At 36.4% G+C, this 21,231-nt stretch overlaps 1 protein-coding gene and 1 long non-coding RNA gene across 3 annotated transcripts in view; one reads left to right on the forward strand and one right to left on the reverse strand.

Moving 5' to 3' along the window:
• Nucleotides 1-4,760, forward strand: part of LOC124248243 (uncharacterized) — a 120,705-nt gene extending 115,945 nt beyond the window's left edge. For both annotated transcript variants that reach the window (XR_006890956.1, XR_006890955.1), the window contains one exon: nucleotides 4,651-4,760. This is a non-coding gene — a long non-coding RNA (uncharacterized LOC124248243). The remainder of the gene's footprint in view (nucleotides 1-4,650) is intronic.
• DNAH14 (dynein axonemal heavy chain 14) overlaps nucleotides 1-21,231 on the reverse strand; it is a 390,346-nt gene that overhangs the window by 326,724 nt on the left and 42,391 nt on the right. The window contains exons 8-10 of the mRNA XM_046678097.1: nucleotides 17,614-17,758; nucleotides 14,205-14,336; nucleotides 3,475-3,725 (exon numbers count right to left, since the gene is read on the reverse strand). Coding sequence (XP_046534053.1) covers nucleotides 3,475-3,725; nucleotides 14,205-14,336; nucleotides 17,614-17,758 — 528 coding nt within the window. The remainder of the gene's footprint in view (nucleotides 1-3,474; nucleotides 3,726-14,204; nucleotides 14,337-17,613; nucleotides 17,759-21,231) is intronic.

Genomic DNA, 21,231 nt, shown 5'->3' on the forward strand with positions numbered 1-21,231 from the left:
GAAGTAAAAACATTTCTACAGGGGGCTGGCCCGGTGGCACAGCAGTTAAGTTCGCACATTCTGCTTCTCTGCGGCCCTGGGTTCACTTGTTTGGATCCCAGGTGCGGACACGGCACCATTTGGTACACCATGCTGTGGTAGATGTCGCACTTATAAAGTAGAGGAAGATGCGCACGGATGTGAGCTCAGGGCCAGGCTTGCTCAGAAAAAAGAGGAGGACTGGCAGTAGTTGGCTCAGGGCTAATCTTCCTCAAAAAAAAAAGAAAAAAATTTCTACAAGTCTCAATGGGGGGAATAGAAAAGTGAAGCATTTTTATGGAAAAGTAAAGATTTACAAATACATACTAATAGGTAAATATAATTTTAATCATAATTATTAGGAAGATACAGAATTCATAAACATAGTGAAAAGCATAAAGAACCCTAAAACATGGAGGTGAAGGGAAGCATTGGGAATTAAGAGACATTTGACTGAATCAGCAAAAATAGGGAAATTGGGAAAGGTAAAGAGAAAAAACAACAAAGAAAAATAAATTATAGGGGCCAGCCAGGTGGCACAGTAGTTAACTGTGCATGTTCCGCTTCAGTGGCCCCGGGTTCACTGGTTCAGATCCCGGGTTCGGACATGGCACCACTTGGCAAGCCACACTGTGGTAGGCGTCCCACATATAAAGTAGAGGAAGATGGGCATGGATGCGCGCTCAGGGCCAGTCTTCCTCAGAAAAAAGAGAAGGATGGGCAGCAATTAGCCCAGGGCTAATCTTCCAAAAATATATATATATAAGCATAAATAAAATGGAAGGAATAAAATGAAAGCATACCAGTTATTACTAAATGTGAATAGGGTCAATTTCCCCATCAAAAGACAAAAACTGTCAGAGTGGGTTAAAAAGCAAAATCAAACCACAGTAAGATAAGACAGATATCTGAATATAAGGTGAAAAATTAAGGTTAAAAATAAAGCTATTAGGAGTTTCTGGCAGCAAGAAAATGGCACAGAAGCATTGTTTTCTAAAAATTTTTCCAAGTCCCCTCATAAAAATCAGAGAAGTAGACAATCTGAATAGGACTTCTGAGATAAGAAATTGAATCAACACTTAGTAAGCTTCCAAAACAGAAAGCTCCAGACCCAGATAAGTTTACTGGTGAATTCTACCAAACATTTAAGGAATAAATTATAGAAATTCATTCTATAAGGCCAGTATAATCCTGGAACCAAAACCAGACAAAGATACCACAAGAAAAGGAAACCACAGACCAATATCCTTTATGAATACAGATACAGAAATCCTCAACAAAATAACAGCAAACTGAATCCAGCTGCATATACAAAGGATTACATATACCATAATCAAGTAGGATTTATTCCAAGAATGCAAGGTTGGTTCAACAGACAAAAATGTATGTATGCAACATAATATAGTACACCATACTAGTAGAATAAAGTAAAAAACACATGATCATCTCAGGGACACAGAAAAAAAGCATTTAATAAAATCCAATACCATTTCATTCAACAAACTGAAGATAGGAGGGAACTTTCTCAACCTGATAAAAAAGCATCTGCAAAAAACCCAAGGCTAACATCATACTTGATGAAAGACTGAAAGTTTTCCCCCTGAAATCAGGAATAAAATAGGGATGTTCACTCTTGCTGCTTCTAATAACAGTGTACTGAAGACTGCAGCCAGGGCAATTAAGGAACAAAAAGGAATAAAACACATTACATTGAAAAGGAAGATGTAAAACTCTATTTGCAGATGACATGATCTTGTATGTAGAAAATCCCAAGAAATTTTAAAAAAACTATTAGAGCTAATAAACAAGTTCAGCAAGGTTGCAGGATATAAGATCAATATACAAAAGTCAGTTGTATTTTAATGCACTAGCAACAAACAATCCAAAAATTAAATTTAAAAAATAATTATACTTATCACCAAAAAGAATAAAATACTTAAGAATAAATTTAACAAAAGAAGTGTAAGACATATACACTGAAAACTACAAAACGCTGTTGAAAGAAATTAAAGACGACCTATTTAAATGGAAAGATACTCCATGTTCATGGATTGGAAAACTTTACACTGTTAAGATGAAAATACTCCCCATATTTATCTTCAGATTCAATGCAATCACTATCTTAATTCCAGCTGCTTTTTTTTTTTTTTTTGCAGAAATTGGCAAGCTTATTCTACAATCGTATAGAAATATAAGGGACCCAGAATATCCAAAACAATGTTGAAAAAGAACATTAGAAGATTCACATTTTCCAATTTCAAAACTTACTACAAACCTACAATAATCAAAACAGTGTGGTACTGGCATAAGGACAGACATATAGATAAATGGAATGAAAGTGAGATTCTAGAAATAAACTCATACATCTATGGTTAACTGATTGTCAACTAGGGTGCCAAGGAAATTCAATGGAGAAAGAATAGTCTTTTCAACAAAGACTGCTAGGATAACTGGATATCTGTATTCTACATGTATGTATGGATGGATGTAGGTATGGATGTATGTGTCTACCTAACTACCTACCTATCTAGCTAGCTAATCTATTTCTATACCATATCTATATCATATCTATCTATTTCTATACCATATGCAAAAGAATGAATTTGGACCCCTATCTCACACTACATACAAAAATTAACACAAAATGCATCAAAGACCTACATGCAAAAGCTAAAATCGTAAAATCTTAGAAGAAAACATAGGTATAAATCTTTATGATCTTGGATTAGACAATGATTTCTTAGATATGACACCTAAAGCACAATGAAAGAAGAAAAATAAACTGGCCTTCTTCAAAATTAAAAACTTCTGTGCTCCAAAGGATATTATCAAGAAAGTGAAAAGATGACCAACACAATGGGAGAAAACTTTTGCAAATAATCTATTATTTGGCAATAGTTAGGTCTAGTATCCAAAATATTTTTTTTAAAACTCTTAAAATTCACCAATAAAGAGACAACAATTTAAAAATAGACAAAAGATTTCAATAGACATTTTCCCAGAGAGGACATATAAATAGCCAATAAGCACATGAATACCTACGCATAGAACTGCCAGACTTAGCAAATAAAAATACAGAACACCCAGTTAAATTTGAATTTCAGATTAATAATAATTTTTAGTATAGGTAATATTTGAGACATACTTATATTAAAAAGTTATTTGTTGAATATCTGAATTTCAAATTTGACTGGTCTTCCTGTATTTTATAGGCCAACCTGACCTATGCAGAATTTTGGAAAAAAAATGAGAAATTTTCCTAAATGTTATGGACAGTATTAAGTAAAGTATTACCAGATAATAAGTTCAGATAATTGCAAAAATTGAGTACATATAACTTGCTACAAGGAGAATTTTCAAATTCTAGCTTAAATTATTGGATATTTCTTCTGTGAGTGGCAATATATTACATTATGATTACAAATTCCTTTTGTAAGTCAAAAAAGTGTGATTTACTTGATGAGGTTTTCATTCTTTTTTTCCACTGAAAACGGCATTCTAGCAGAACTATTAAATAATTCCAGAAGTAGTGTGACTGCAGTGTTCATTAGTTGACGGATGAGTTCCTGAAATATGTAGTCAACCAGCATCAGAAATCTCAAAATTGTTTCTAGTAAACATCGATATATAGGCAGCTTGAAATGTAGTGTGTCATCTTCAGAGAGGTTTGACTCAAAATATTCTTTAACGTCTTTCTTTTCTGCCACCTACAATTCAATAAACAATTAAGAGATAAGTGATGATTTCCTATGTTAATACAGCATTTCTAATTTACAGTATTTTTATTAGTCTGAATAACATATTGGAACTAAATATTATCAACAATTTTCATTAAAACTTTACTTCATGCTTACACTGTATTTAAACATCAGACAAAAAGAAAACAACTCATGTTCTGAAGCTTGTGAAGTTTGGTGTCTCACTTATAAGCAGGTAAGTTTATGGTACTCAAACATTTATAAGCAGGTAAGTTTATGGAACTCAAACAGGAAGTACACCTAATGGATAGCTATGTGTTCCTACATAGAGGGACCCTCCTCAGATACATGGAGAGTTACCAATGGGGGAGAGTCAAGTCTAAATATAAGGTTTCCTAAAACCCAGTCCAGCACTGTCTCCCTTATGCCAAGGATAGCAATTAGACTTATTTTTTAACACATATATGCTACATAATACAGAATTAAGAAAAAATTTAAGTTCATTAAATCTGATGTTAGAGTTTTATTTTTTAAATAATATCTCTCAAGATAACTGACTTAGTAGGTTACTGAAGAATGGCATATTTTGATCAAAAGAGGATGGCATCAGTACTACTAGTACCACCAAACACTTCTAAATTGTGTTCCTAAAAATAATCCTGAAATTACTCAAAATGGTTCCTTCTAGACACATAAACATTTTTTTATTACTGATGGACCTTTAAAATTCTAAAAACATTTCCAATTTTTGTTCTTTTATTGGTTGTTCATGCTTTTTATTTTTTGCCCTACTGATACTTAAATACTTGGTAGGTAGTCATCCTTTTCAACTTGTATTCTAATTTTTAAAAACATAATTGCATTAGTTTTTTATGTTACCTCTCTTTATGTTTTATTTTATTCATTTGTATTTTCTTTTCTTAAAATTAATTAGGTCAGCTGTTTACCAGTTTGACAAGTTTTTTTCCAATACTGGCTGACCCTCTGGAGGAATGGTTTATCAACGTGATGTAGTTCCTGACTGATACAACAGTTGCTTAAAGAAACTGGGCTAAAAAAGGGTAATTTCTACCTTTTTGTGGGAGTGGGTACAACCACACTGGGCCTGACAAATGGAATACTAACTTTATTAAGAGGTTGTGTTTTTTTTGAAAGGTTATGTTTTCCTAGGAGTGGCCACATGATTTGAAAATGTTATGTGCATAACCCATGGATTTTTTAAAAATAATTTTTATTACATAATTTGTAACTGGTTTTTTTTTTTTGAGGAAGATTAGCCCTGAGCTAACATCTGCTGCCAATCCTCTTCTTTTTGCTGAGGAAGAATGGCCCTGAGCTAACATCCGTGCCCATCTTCCTCCACTTTATATGTGGGACGCCTGCCACAGCATGGCTTGCCAAGCAGTGCCATGTTCTGAACATGTGCCAGGATCTGAACCGGTGAACCCTGGGCCCCCAAAGCAGAATGTGCGAACTTAACCACTGCGCCACTGGGCTGGCCCCAACCCATGGATTTTTAATTGGTAAAATTGTAAAGTAGAGCCTATTATCCATTCAAAATAAAAATTTTTAGCACTGGTACCAAAACCATTTTATATAGCTTAAGAACTGTATCAGTACAAAAGTATATAGTGATAGGCCTGGTAATGCTGGTCTTTTTATTGAACATTGCTGAGGCTGAGGGAGATGCTGGCTTTTGATAGGCTAACTATTCCCTGTCATCACAGGGTACATTACGGGTGAGGCCCATCTCAATTCTGACTCTAGGTTTACATCACTGATGGTGGCTCTTGGTTTCCATTCCATCAGTTCTATACCTGTGCTATATTTTTCCAGAGCAAGGCAGTAATATTGCCCAGAATGGTTTTCAACCTAGCTGTTCTCTAGATTCAGCTGAGGAGCTTTTATAGTGCTGCCTGGACTCAATCATCAGAAATTCTGATTAAATTGGTCTAGGGTAGTCCCAGATATCAATATTTATGAAAAGCTCTCCAGTGTGCAGCCTGTTTGAGAACCACTAGCTTAGACTTTAGCCAGAGTAGTCAGACATTTCAGGACAGTTTAAAAAATTCATCCAAGGTGGTAGAGCAGGAGACCCCAGCCTCTGTCCCCTGACAAAGACCAACAATTAAATAGCTATCCATGAACAAAAGCAGCTCTAAGAGAGCTTGAGAGTCCACTTAAGAAACTTCAGCGACACAGTGGAACAAAAAACCTGAGAAGAGCCACACAAAAAGAGAAGGAAGACAGTTTCAATTTGTCTGCATCATTCCATCCCCAGCTGGCACTGCTCAGCACCAAGAGGGAAGTCCCCAACTAAAAAGAGCTCCCCTTGCCAGGAAAGAAAGAGTGGAGGAAGCAAACAGCTTCCCTAGACTTTGGGGCACTGCACAAAGGTCCCACTTTGATTTCAACCCACCCCTCAGACTAGCAAAGCAGAGATGTACAGAGATGGCTAGAACAAGAAAAAGAAACAGGGACTGTAATAGAAGCCACACAGCGGGAATGATCATGGTTCACAGTGTCCTGCTCAACAGACAAACACAGCAGCTTTAGCCAGTGAAGAAGGGACCAATGGCCAGCACAGCTGCTGCAGATCACCAGCAGATTTCACCAGCATTTGCCTCACAGGTATTCATATTCACTGATGCCAGCTGCCCAAGTCCCTCCCTGCTCCCTCTCCCCAATCCACTGCCCCTGCCAGAGCCTGGGAACCACTTTGGTAGCCAGCTCAGGCCTCTGTGGCTGTATGAATGCAAGACACCAGCCTAGACCTCCCTGGTTGACCCCCACCATCATGTATGTGCCCAGGGCTAGCCCCTTCAGCTGTGCACTTGCATGCCACTGGCCTGACACCTATCACCAAGCTCCACTGCGTGTGCATGCTCAGGGGGAGACTCTGCAGTCATGGGAGAGCACACATGACAGCCAGGGCCCCCACAGATGCTTGCCGGCCTGGATCAGATCCTGTCTTTGGTCACTGGCCTGCACCACTGTGCTCACCTGTAGCTAGCCCCACCAGTTGAACACCTTTATGCCCCCAGCCTGACCCCCATCATGGGCCTCCACCACCATGCACCTGTGTTGAGACCCAGCAGCCAGTAGTACATGCTGACAGGCATGTTCCAGCAGATTCCAGTGCACCCTCAGTCATCCTGGTCTTTGCTGCCTGCCCTGGTCCTCACCACTATGTGTGTATCTCCAGCTGGCCCCTGCCAGTACATAGGCACCTGCAGATAGCCCCAACGGACAAGTATGTGCACACCACCAGTTCTGGCCACCACCACTGCCCATCCTTGGTCCCTAGCCACTGGATCTGGAGCCACCACTAAGGACCCCAAACAGCTCTTGCATTTGGCACCCTGCACCACTAGACCTAGGGTCACAGCATGCCCCAACCACAGATGTAAGCATTCCCTTACCATAGTCAGTCCATGAAGTCTAGAAGAGGAGACTGCTTCTTCAAATGCACAGACACCTGTGTAAGGCTACAGGTATCATGAAAATCAGGGAAACATGACTCCACCAAAGAAATATAGTAAACCTCCAGTCACTGGCCCCAAAGAAATAGATATCCAGGTATTATCCAACAAAGGATTCAAAATAATTATTCTAAAGATGCTCAGAGAGCTACAAGAGAACACAAACAACTTAAGAATATCAAGAAAACTATTCAAACAAAATGAGATGCTCAACAAAGAGACAGAAAACATAAAAAAGAACCAAACAGAAATTTTGGAGCTAAAGAATACAATGACTGAAAAAAGAATCAATAGAGAGCTTGAGCTTCACCAACAGACTCCACCAAGCAGAAGAAAGAATAAGTGAGCTACAAGACAGATCAATTGTAATTATCCAATCAGAAGAGAAATAAGAAAAGGAATAGAAAAGAGGGAAGAAAACCTACGTAATCTATGGGATACCATCAAAAGAATCAATTTGCAAATTATTGGAGTTCCAAAGGGAAAAAAGAGAGAGAAAGGGACAGAAAGCTTATTTAAAGAAAATGGCAGAGAGGGGCTGGCCCCGTGGCCGAGTGGTTAAGTTCGTGTGCTCCGCTGCAGGCGGCCCAGTGTTTCGTTGGTTCGAATCCTGGGTGCGGACATGGCACTGCTCATCAGACCACGCTGAGGCAGCGTCCCACATGCCACAACTAGAAGAACCCACAACGAAGAATATACAACTATGTACCGGGGGGCTTTGGGGAGAAAAAGGAAATAATAAAAATCTTTAAAAAGAAAAAAAAAAGAAAATGGCAGAGAACTTCCCAAATCTCGGGAGAGATTTGCATATTCACGTTCATGAAGCTCATAGATCACTAAACAAAATCAACTTACAGAGATCCTCTCCAAGACACATAATAAAACTCAAAACTCAAAACAAGACAAGGAGAAAATCTTGGCAGCAAGAGAAAAAAAGCTTGTAACTTACAAGGGAACTCCCATAAGTCTATCAGTGGATTTCTAAGCAGAAACTTTACAGGCCAGGAGAAAGTGAGATGATATATTCAAAGAGCTGAAAAAACATTCCCAACCAAAAATACTTTACATGGCAAAGCTGTCTTTCAGAAATGAAAGAGTGATGAAAACTTTCCCAGACAAACAAAAGCTGAGGGAATTCATCACCACTAGGCCTGCCTTACATAAATGCTGAAAGGTGTTCTTCAGGCTGAAACAGAAACATACTAGTTAGTAAAATAAAAACATATGAAAATATACATTACTGATAAAGGTAAGCATATAGTCAGATTCAGAATACTCTAAAAATGTAATATGGTGGGGTGTTAATCACATAACTCTAGCATAAAGGTTAAAGGACAAGAGTATTAAAAAGAACTATAGCTACAATAATTTGTTAATGGACATACAATACATAGAGAAGTAAATTATGACATTAAAAACATAAAAGGGGAGAGAGAGTAAAATGGTAGAGTTTTTTTGCATGTGATCAAAGTTATCAGTGTAAAACAGACTGTGATATCTAGAAGATGTTTTATGTAAGCTTCATTGTAACCACAAAGCAAAAAGCTAGATTTCACAAAATACAAAGAGAAGGGAATCAAAGCATACCACTAGGGAAAATCATCAGTTCACAAAGAAGGCAGAAAGAAAGGGACAGGGAACTACAAAACAGCCAGAAAACAATAAGAGGGTATTAGTAAGTCCTTACCTATCAATAATTACTTTAAATGTAAATGGACTGAATTCTCCAATCAAAAGAGACTCCTATGAACAATTATACACCAACAAATAACCTTGAAATAAACAGATAAATTACTAGAAACATACCACCTACCAAATCTGAATCAGGAAGAACCAAAACCAAGTAATAAGATTCAATCAAAACCCTCCCAACAAAGAAAATCCCAGGACCAGATGGTTTCCCTGGTGAATTCCACCAAAGATTTAAAGAATTAAGACCAATCCTTCTCAAACTCTTCCAAAGACTTGAAGAGGCAGGCACATCCTAAACTCATTTTACAAGGTCAGCCTTACTTTGATACCAAAGCTAGATAAGGACATTACAAGGAAAGAAAACTACAGACCAGTATCACTGATGAATATAGATGCAAAAATTCTCAAAAAAATAGTAACAAGCCAAATTCAATAGCACGTTAAAAAGATCATACACCATGATCAAGTGGGATATATCCCTGGGATGCAAGGGTGGTTCAAGATACATAAATCAATAAATGTTATACACCCCATTAAATGAATGAAAGATAAAAATCATACAATCATCTCAGTAGATGCAAAAAAAACCATATGATAAAATACAACATCCTTTGAAGATAAAAATGCTCAACAAATTGGGTAGAGACGGAACACACCTCAACATAATAAAAGGCCATATGTAACAAGCCCACAGCTAACATTATACTCAATGGTGAAAGGTTGAAAGCTTTTCCTCGAAGATGGAGAACAAGACAAGGGTGCCTACTCTCATCATCACTCCTATTCAACATAGTACTGGGAGCCCAGCCAAAGCAATTAGGCAAGAAAAGCAAATAAAAGGCATCCAAATCAGATGAGAAGAAGTAAAATTGTCTCAGTTTGCAGATGATATGATCTTATATAGAGAAAATCCTAAATACTCCATCAAATATGTTAGAACTAATAAACAAATTTGGTAAAGTTGCAGATTCAAAATCAACACACAGAAATCAGTTGTGTTTCTATACACTAATAATGAAATATCTGAAAAAGAAATAAAGAAAACAATCCCATTCACAATAGCATCAAAAACAATAAAATACTTAGGAATATATCTAACCAAGGAGGTGAAAGATCTATAAACTAAACATTGCAACTTTGATGAAAGAAATTGAAGAAGACACAGAAAAGAGGAAAGCTATCCCATGTTCACGAATAAGAAGAACTAATATTGTTAAAATGTCCATACTACCCAAAGCCATCTATAGAGTCAACACAATCCCTATCAAAGTTCCAACGGCATTTTTTACAGAAGAGAAAAAACAATACTAAAATTTGTATGGAATCACAAAAGATCCTGAACGGCCAAAGCAATCCTAAGAAAGAAGAATAAAGCAGGAAGCATCATACTTTCTGATTTCAAACTATACTACAAAGCTATATTAATCAAAACAGTATGGTACTGGTATAAAAATAGATGCATATACCAGCGGAGCAGAATGGAAAGCCTCAAAATAAACCCTTGTATATACTCATCGACTAATATTTGACAAGACAGCAAAGAATACTCAATGGCCAAAGGATGGTTTCTTCAATAAATGGTGTTGGGAAAACTGGATAACCATATGCAGAAGGAAATTAGACCTCTATCTTACACCACTTATAAAAATTAACTCATATTGGATTAAAGATTTGAATGTAAGACACGAAATTATAAAACTTCTAGAAGAAAGTTAGGGGAAAAGTTCCTTTACATTGGTCTTGGCAGTGATTTTTTGGATGACATCAAAAGCGCAAGCAACAAAATCAAAAATTAATAATTGGGACTACATCAAACTAAAAAGCTTCTACACAGCTAAGTAAACCACCAACAAAATGAAAAGGAAACCTACTGAATGGGAAAAAAATTTGTAAATCATTTATCTGATAAAGGGTTAATATCCAAAACATATGAAGAATTCATACAACTCTAGCAAAAAACTAAACAATCCAATTAAAAAATGACAGAGGAACTGAATAGACATTTTTCTAAAGAAGACAAACAAATGGCCAACAGATATATGAAAAGGTGCTCAACATCACTAATCAACAGGGAAATGAAAACAAAAATGAGTATCACCTCACACCTGTTAGAATGGTTATCATCAAAACAAGAAGAGAGAAGTGTTGGCGAGGATGTGGAGCAAAGGGAACACTTATGCACTGTTGGTGGGAATGTAAATTGGTGCAGCCACTATTAAAAAAAGTATGGAGATTCCTCAAAAAATTAAAAATAGGACTACCATATGATCCAGCAATTCCACTTCTGGGTATAAATACAAAGGAAATGAAAACAGGCTCTCAAAGAGATATCTGCACCCCAGTGTTCATGCAGCATTATTCACAATGGCCAAAGTATGGAAACAACCCATGTGTCAATGGATAAATGAATAAAGAAGATGTGGCGTATATACATACATATATATATATATATATATATATATATATATATATATATACACAATGGAATATTATTCAGCCTTAAGAAAGAAGGAAATTCTTATATTTGCAACAACATGATTGGACCTTGAAAGTATTCTGCTAAGTGAAATAAGTCAGACAGAGAAAGACAAATATAATATCACTTATATGTGGAATCTAAAAAAGCCAAACTCTAGAAACAGAGTAGAAGGGTGGTTACCAGGGGCTGGGGGCTGAAGGAAACGGGGAGAAGTTGGTAAGGGTACAAACTTCCAGTTATAAGTGAATAAGTTTGGGGATCTAACATACAGGCTGTTGATTATAGTTAATAATACTGTATTATATATTTGAAAGTTTCCAAGAGAGATTTTACATGTTCTCATCACAAAAAAGAAATGGTAATTATGTGATGTGATAGAGGTATTAGCTACACTATGGTGGTAATCATTTTGTAATATCTAAGTGTATCAAATCAACACATTGTACACCTTAAACTGACACAATGATATATGTCAATTTTATCTCAATAAGGCTGGGAAAAAATTCATGTATTCATTTCCAAAATTCTATGAATGCTGAGTCTTCCTGGCAAGTCAAATTGATAGAACAGATGATTAAAAATTCAAATTCTTCCTAAAGGATATAGCCATTAAACTTGAAATATGATTCATATTTATTAAAACCGGCATATCTCTTCTGAAATTGTGAGTCTACTTCCAACAAGTAGATCTAAAGTTCTCTGAAATCTATGACTCCACTGAGCTCAGGGAAATTCGCAGTGAGAAATAAATATAGTCTTATATACTACGTTAAAGTCACATATCAAGTTTGAGCCTGGACACTTAAACTGCCGATACTCTCCTGTGGAATTCTGGAGTTGTGGTTCCAGGACCGGCAGCATCAAGCTTCACCCGGGAACTTGTTAGAAATGTAAATTCCTAGGTCATGCCTACTAAAACAGAAATCTCTTGTTTTACCAAGACTTCTAGGTGATTCTTTTGCCCACTAAAGCTTGAGAACCACTGTCCTTAGTATATAAATACCAAATGTCATAACAAAATAGTAGAGGTAACATCAGTGCTTTGTAATGACACTCACTCTGGAAACAGGGAAAGGGGGAACATTCCCTGAGTGATGTAGCTGCATGGGACCCAGCAACTCAGTGGTCTGTAGGCTAAAGAGCCATGTCAAAATAGGGCATGAGCCTCTATTTGAGAGATAACATTTAAAGAAAAAAAAAAAAGAACACAATGCTTTATTGGTACTTCCATTCCCAATGTTAAGTTACATCATTTTTGTCTGGACACATTCTCAATTTTATGATCTTGTCATCTTTATTAAATCTACATACTTTCATGGAGTGAATAATTTTGGTGCATTTCAACAACAGGATTGGCAGTGGGTCTAATAGGTTCTTATCTGAAAGTGATTTAAATGGAAATCTCTTAAATATTTATGACCATATCCTAGTGATGTAGAATGGGATAAAGTGGAATGACTATGAACAACATTTTACTACTATCTCAGTGGCCTAAGTTACATTTTGTTAATCCCTTGTTGATTTATACTATCCTTGGGCAAACTATCCCAGAGTCTGTCTACATATGATTGGGCTTAGGGAGGTTAAGGCGATGAGGAATAAGATAAGGGAATGAGAAGCTTTATTTTGTTAACATAAAAATAGCTGCACTTCATCTTCTTGTCAAGAAATAAAGCGTTGAGGTCATTGCTACCCGGTATTTTATCAAAAGTTCAATTTAGAGAAACAATACTTGAAAATGGTTTGAGGAATACCCAGTCCATCTATTCCTCCAGAGAGCCGCCAGTAGCCACCTGGATCCAGCCAAACCAGCAGAGGGAGGCAGCAAGTCCATCACTAGGTGATACTGCATCAGCCCCTTATCAAACTGCATGTGTGAGTTATGCTTTCACGCACTGTCATTCCCCATACAGGGAAGCTACGGGAAAGAGTTCTGTGAAGTGAGTCATAGCACATCGCGTGAAAATGTTTTGAGGAAACTGTTCATTGCATTATTTTTAAAAAAGGACTCACTGAACTTTGTAACAAATCATGTTTCCCTTTATATGTCAGCTCAAGTTTGATTTTAAGCATCTTGAAGGTATATATGTAAATATATATACATATGCATTTATATATATATACACACACACACATATACTCATATACAGATGGTCCCCGACTTATGATGGTTTGACTCACAATTTTTCAACTTTATGATGGTTCGAAAGCAATATGCACTCAGTAGAAACCATACTTCGCATTTTGAATCTTTTCCCAGGCTAGCGATATGCGGTACAATAGTTTCTTGTGATGCTGGGCAGCCACAGCGCCTGGTCAGCCACGTGATCGCGAGAGTGAACAACCCATACGCTTACGACCATTCTGTACCCAGACAATCATTCTGTTTTTCACTTTCAGTACAGTATTCAATAAATTACATGAGATTTTCAACACCTTATTCTAAAATAGGCTTTGTGTTAGATGATTTTGCCCAACTGTAGGCTAATGTAAGTGTTCTGAGCCCTTTAAGGTATACTACGCTAAGCTAGGATGTTTGGTACATGAGGTGCATTAAAAGCATTTTTGACTTAACAATGTTTTCAACTTGATGGGTTTACTAGGACTTAACCCCATCGTAAGTTGAGGAAGATCTGAACATATATATTTGCATTCTACACAGCACCTGGAAAAACTCTTGTACCTAGTAAATGCATAGCACTAGTTGGTTGGCTAATAAATTACATTTGTCCCTCTACCTGCCCATTTCCAACACTTTTTCCAGGGATGCAATTTGGAGAAATTGCTCGAGTTAGTACATAAAAACTAATAGAGAAGATATAATTAAAGAATTACCTTTAAAATTGTACTTTGCACTTCTGAAATAGCTTTATCCCTGATATTCTCAAGTTGTTTCAAGGCCTGCGTAGCTTGCTGTAACTGTTCTTCACAAAATTCATCTAGAGAATATGTTCGAGACCTATCCAGCTAATTAAATGACAGTAAATGTTGAGTGTTGGAAAGTCAAAGTTCATTTACAAAATAAAAGATATAAAATATTTTCATCATCTTTTCATGTCATAAAGAGGGTCATACTTTATACTTCCTTTGGTATACATTATGCTTTATATGTTATATGCCACACACGTTCTTCAAATTCAAACACCCATATTAAATCAACCAAATCTTGATAAAAGACAGAAAAATAATTATTATTTTAATTATAACAAAGATTAAGCCAAAGCAGAAAAATTCAAGAGTTGATGTATTTTTGAATATCTATGAACCCAGGGGAACCACCAATTCCAGGAATTGCTTTTGCCTTTGAAGTCTCAATTGTTTGTAAAACTTAAAAACATGAACACTAAAGGCAGGATGAAGAGGCTAAAATTAAATAACCAAAATAAAGCAAATTTTATTCTGAATTTATTTGGAATCCAGCATGGAGAAACTTCCATCATCTATGCTATTGAACTTCCATCTGGTAATACAGAAACAAAATGTTTCATCCATTCATGTATATCCCGTCATTCTTCCTCCTTTCAGTATTTTCTTATTTTTCCTACATGATGTTAATTCTCTTGCCAAAATATATTTTTATCAATAAACATGCAGACATCTATATCCCTAGTTATACTATAATACTTTACAAATGTACGCTTCCAAAAATTTAAAAAAAAGATTGAAAAGTTCTGCTTTAGCCTTAAAATTTTGGATTAATTCTTTGTGTTCTCCCTTTCCTGGTCCCATATCTGTTTACTAGGTCCTGATTTTTACAATAAAATTATGTCTCAAAATCTCCCTCCCTTTCTGATCTCACTGCCTTATTACTCCAGTACTATACTAAGTATGCGTCTCCTCACTTTCAATTTTTCCCACAACCAACAACACATTAATTTTCCTAAGATATGTTCAGAAACTTTCAGTAGTTGTTCTTTAAGAATAGTTCTCAAAGTTTACTCTGCATAAGAATCACCTGAGGGACTTGTTAAAACTGTAGATTACTAGCACCACTCAATGCCCCCTTCCCGAAAAGGGATGAAACACAAAAATTTATGTTTTTATTAAGCACTCAAAATACTGCCCTCAAAAACACAGCCATTCTCGAATGGGAAACATAATCAAAAATCCAAACTTTTGAGCTTATTCTGTGGCTTTGCATAAGTTACAATCTCTCGAGGACTTAGTTTGTCATTTGAAAGTGAAGGTTTGGATAAAATGATCCACATATGTTCTTTCCCTTCTAGTTCTACACATTCCAGCCCTTTGAAGGTGTGCTTTCATCCCAGCAGAGTACAATGGCACACTCATGAACTCCCTTCCTGGCATTAACTTCTGAACAATCCCATCATATGCATTCATAACCTTGCTCCATTCTCCTTATCTCCTCATCATCAATCCTCATTGGCGTCTGCATCCCCAGCTACGCATAGGCCCCCAGCCCTAATGCACAGTTGGCCACCTTCTGATTTCTGACCCCAGGCTCAGTCCTCCTTGCTACGTATCTCTTTTCTCCCTCCATTTGACCCTGGCTTCACCACAGTCTTGGAACCTCCTATTCCTGCAAACTGTCCTCACAACAACCCCCACTAGGAGTGCCCCTGCCCTAAGGGCAGGTTCAGCTCCCACTTTTCCCTTATTCTGTTATTCTCGGCCCAACATCAAGACCCAAGCTAACTTTCAAATCAAACACATACTGAATGTTTACTCACATTCATGTTCCTTACTTAACTGCCCTATCCCCTCCTCCCTGCTACTCCAATCCAGCATGGCCTAGCTTATAATGTCCTTCTTTCATCAAACGTGCCTGAATTTTAACTCCAAAGAAGACTCATCTCTGTGTCCTATGAATTTCTGTGGCACAGCTGTTTTACAAGTATTATATGCCAGTAAACATCCCTTGCCTTATATTCTGCTAATTGGTTAGCTAGAATGATTAGCAAAACTGAGGGACTACCTCTAGAATTAGTTATTATTTTTATATGTAAAGAATAATCTCTTCCAATAAATTGTAAGTAGATTGAAAATAGCAATGCTTCATTTTTTACTTTGTACCCATCTCCTTTGCACAGCACTTTGCATATAACAGGTAATTAAGAAATATTTACATATTGTCTGGAAAGGTTTGTTCTGGGGGAAAGTTGATATGGCCTAAGGTCTCCAGGAAAGAGTCCTAACACCCCTTCTCTGCCACTCTTAGCAATACCATCCATTAGCATTTTAGGCATAGACTTCAGAGAGATTCTAAAGTCTCCTTTGCGTTATGGCCCATCATTAAGTTAAGTGATAAATTCGGTCACTCAGCCACCCATAAAACAATCTAATATAGATTTCCTTCTACATTAAAACCATATCAAAAATACTCTCCTACTTAACTTGAATTTAATCCTTTTGAATCATTAATATTCTCAGTATAACTATACAAAATATATTTCATCTATAGAGGTTAATTCATCTTTCTTCACTTATTAGTTCTTTTATTTATTCACGCCATCAAAGACTATTTATTGAGCACCTAGTATGTATCAGTCACTACACATAATTCTAAAAATAAGCTGTTGATTTACAAGTATTAATCTTATTACATGTGTACAGTCAAAACAACTAATTTTTGAGCTGATTGTCAAATTTGTAACTTGTCCAAACCCTTTTATTCCTTCTCTAAATCTAGACGACTATCAACTTTACTTTCCAGTATCTCCAGCACACGGTGGGTAAGTGAAGTAAAAGCTGCTGGAATCCTGTTCAGTTGTGTATTAGACACTTAAAATTTATAGTTCTACATACTTAGCTTCTTTAAAAGAACTATTCTATATAAATTAAATTATTCATTAAGAAAGTCATCGTTTCTTAATTGTGGAACAGAAGAATTCATAAATTTAACCAAAACCTCTGAGTTGCAACTTATGACAATTTCTTGACATGCACTACTGAGGGAAGAATAGCTGGTAACTATCAACCATGTATTAGAAATAATTGATTATTTATAAATAATATTGCATATTTAGAGTTTTGAAAATAAAGAAACGGCCTCCTAACTTAGGGTAAGTGTAAGAAAGAAATTATTTATAAGGAATGTTGTTAACTATTAAAATTGACTACCCAAGGGAATAACGTTCTTTGCAGGTATTATAGAATATTAGTCATCCATAGGGATGGTTTACTTATAGATCTGGAAATCTGTATTCCTTTGATTCAAAACTCCATTTGTTCTTCCTAGTTTCTATATACCAATATCAGCTTATAGTAGTAAATGTCTCCCTACCTTTACAAGGCATATGGCAGATGGATTATCTTCGTGGTCATCACCTTTTTTGAGGTTAACTGCATCTTCACAAAGTCCCTTTATATAAAGCAAACAGGCTTGAAATAATTCATCAGCCCAAAAAAGATGGCGGTACAAAAATGACCTGAAAGTTAAAAAATTTCCACAAACTTACCTCTCATTCAAAATGAATAAATCTAGAGATAACTAGTATAATTTGTTTCATATGCCTATAGTTAATATGCATTATACGTACCACATTTTAAATGACATCGACAAAGATTAGTAAGCATTTGTTTGACTGATTATGTTGAAAGCAAGGTTTTGGTACTGGGTGTGTTGGGTAAGGACAAAACAGGAGGGAAAAAGAAGTGATGATGTTATTCTGTTATGCCACTGAGTTCTAATAATTTTGAAATAATAGGCAGTGATATACAAAAGGAATTATATTTCCCCTATTTCTTAAATTTAAATCAATTTTCTCAATTTACTTTTCTCCAATTACAGGAAAAAACATTAACTAGGTTAGGAACCATTTGGAAAATGTTTTTTAAATTCTCCAATCACCTATATCCTAAAATAGAGAAGACGGGCCTTTTTCTTCTCTCTCCCCTTTCTGCTGCTCTGATCATGGTCACAAAGGTGAGACAAATCACTGCTGACCACACTGGAAAGAACAGAAGGACAGAACTGGAGGAGAAAAGAGGAAGAGATAAGGCTCCTTGAAAACTGTATCAGAAACAGCAAACTTCCCTGTGCAACAGCGTGCAAAGAGAAAAGGGGGCTTCCGCCCTTCCTTAAGCCCTGGTGCAGCAGCTGATTTTTACAGGTTGTCAAACTCACAACATACAAAAAAATATGATGATCAGAAATTAGCTTTTTCTGTCTTCCATTTTACAGGTGGAAAGCTTTCTATACTACAAAGCTAGTGAAGCTTCATTGGCCCTTTATTTTCACTGCCTCTTTCAAAGCTTTGTGTTATTTATCTTAAAGAAGGTTTCAAATTACTAGGCTTCACATAACATGGAACTACTCCTGAGGGAGAATTTGTTCATCGACATTACTCTAAGTATCTAGCACAGGGAGGAAGTGAGATCATACTAAAGACAGGTGGCACATCTCAGAAAGTAAAACGTCACAAAAACAAACCCAATCTTTGTATTTACTAATAAGAGAATGATGACCAAATTCAGGTAGTAATGAATGCACATTACTCAACATTGCTTAAAGCTTTCTTTTTTCCTTTTAAAAAAATGTATTCCATTTTTTTGCATATTTTAACACAGATATGAAGAAACTAGGGAGAATGCATTATAAAAATAATTATAGGCTTGAAAGCATGAAGAAATTTGGAGCCGTAATGGCGAGATCTGACAAGAAAAAAATAATGCATCAGTTGATGACTGAGTATAGGTGTTATGAGGAACTCACCAACAAATTTCCATTCTATCCTTAATAGAGAAATTTTAAGTACATTCTCCAAACATTTACTCACACAGAAGATAGAACTGGTTGGTATTAGAAAACATATCACAGATGTCTATTAAAACTCAGGTCCTGCCTTCTAGGAAAATGGAGTAAACGTACTTTTCACTATTCTTCCCACTAAGTAGACCTAAAAACTCTGGATATTATATAAACAAAGCAAACATAAGAGGACACTGAAAGGTAGAGAAGAGAAGTCGAACTGGCTAGGAATGACATGGTGGTAAGTTCCCTAGGTTTTCTTTTGCCTTACATATCCCAGACTTGGAGCTGAAGAAACCAGCAACCTGAAAATGTCAACAAGTGCAGACAAAAAACCCTGCTGTCTAGATAAAGGACCAGGAAAGAGGCAACCTAGTGAGACAAAAAACTTTTAAATAATAACCATTCTACTCCAGCCAAATATCATAGGGGGAAAAAAGGCCATGTGGAGAGCCTAGAGTTCCACCCTTGGCAAGACCTAACGAGGCACACCGAGTGCCCCCTGGAGGGTTTTCAGAGAAAGCTGCGTAGGGAGCTGGGACTTTCATCTTCACTGGGTGGTAATAAGCAAAGAAACAGAAAGTAAAACAAGGAAATAGAAGATACAAAGAAGAACTAAATGGAAATTTTAGAGCTGAAAAATATAATAACTGAAATAAAAAACTCAATGGATGGGCTCAACAGCAGAATGGCAGAAACAGAGACACAAACCAGTGAACTGGAAGACAGAACAATAGAAATGGTCCAATCTGAACAACAGAGAAAAAATAGACTAAGAAAAATGAACAGAACCTCAGGGACCAGTGGGAATCTAAAAAAGGTCTTGCATTTGTGTCTACAGTCCTAGAAGGAGAGGAGAAAGAGGGAAGGACTGAAAAAACACTTAAATAAATATGGATGAAAATTTACCAAATTTGTCAGAAGATACGCAAACAGAGAGATTCAAGAAGCCAGGGTAACCTAAAACAGAAAAGACAAAGAAATTCACACCAGGACACATCAAAGTCAAACTTCTGAACACTAAAGACTAAAGAAAAATTCTTGAAAGCTGCAAGAGAAAAACATCTATAGGAGAAAAACAACTGGAATGACCATGGAGGCCAGAAGAAAGTGGTGCACATTTTTCAAACACTTCAATGAAGGGGAAATCAAGACATTTCCAAATAGAACTTGTTGCCAGCAGACTTACCCTAAAAGAATGGCTAAAGGAAGTTCTCTAAAAGAAATTAGACAACAAAACAATAAAAGAAGGAACCCTGGGACATCAAAAGGAAGAAAGAACATGATAAACCAAATTGAATACATTTTTAAAAATGTATTCTTCGCTTGAGTTTTATAAATTATGTTTGATGATGGAAGTGAAAAACACTGTCTGATATAGTGCCAAATGTATGTTGAGGAAACATTTAAGGTAATTGTACTATAAATGGAGAAGGGGAAAGGGACATAAAGGCAAGGTTTCTACAATTCACTCAAACTGATAAAATGACAACACCCATAGACTGCATAAGTTGTGTATATATTATGTTAGACCAACAGCAACCACTAAAAAGCTACACAAGAGATACAGTCAAAAATACTATACATAAATCCAAATGGAATTCTAAAAAATGTTTAAGTACCCACAGGATGGCAGGAAGAAGAAGAAAGACAAAAAGCAGAGAGAACAAACAGAAACCAAAAAATAAAATGACTAACTTAAGCTCCGGTGTAAATGGTATAAATAGACCAATTACAAGACAGAGATCAGCAGGTGGATTTTAAAACATGACCTAGCTACATGCTGTCTACAAGAAACTAATGGCCATCAGTAGTCCCCCTTTCTTCCAACCCCTCGTCCCCATCGCTTGCTCCAGCCTCCCTTGCAGCAAAGGGCATAACTTTAATAAGTGGGGGAGTCGAGTGAAAGCCCAGGTCTCCACATTAGAGCCTACCCAGGTCAGGAAAGCAGTGAGCCCAAAAGTTACTTTTTAGTTTCAAGGAGCAATTAACTAATGCTAATGCCTAATGCCTAGCATGTAGTAGATGCTAAACAGATATTCTTGAATTAAAAAGAGAAAAGCCAAAGACTGGGAGAAAATATCTATAAACCATGTAGCTGACAAAGGACTCACATCTAGAATATGAAAAGAACTCCTAAAATTCAGAAGT

Source organism: Equus quagga, chromosome 12 (assembly GCF_021613505.1).
Source record: "Equus quagga isolate Etosha38 chromosome 12, UCLA_HA_Equagga_1.0, whole genome shotgun sequence".
Taxonomy (NCBI): domain Eukaryota; kingdom Metazoa; phylum Chordata; class Mammalia; order Perissodactyla; family Equidae; genus Equus; species Equus quagga.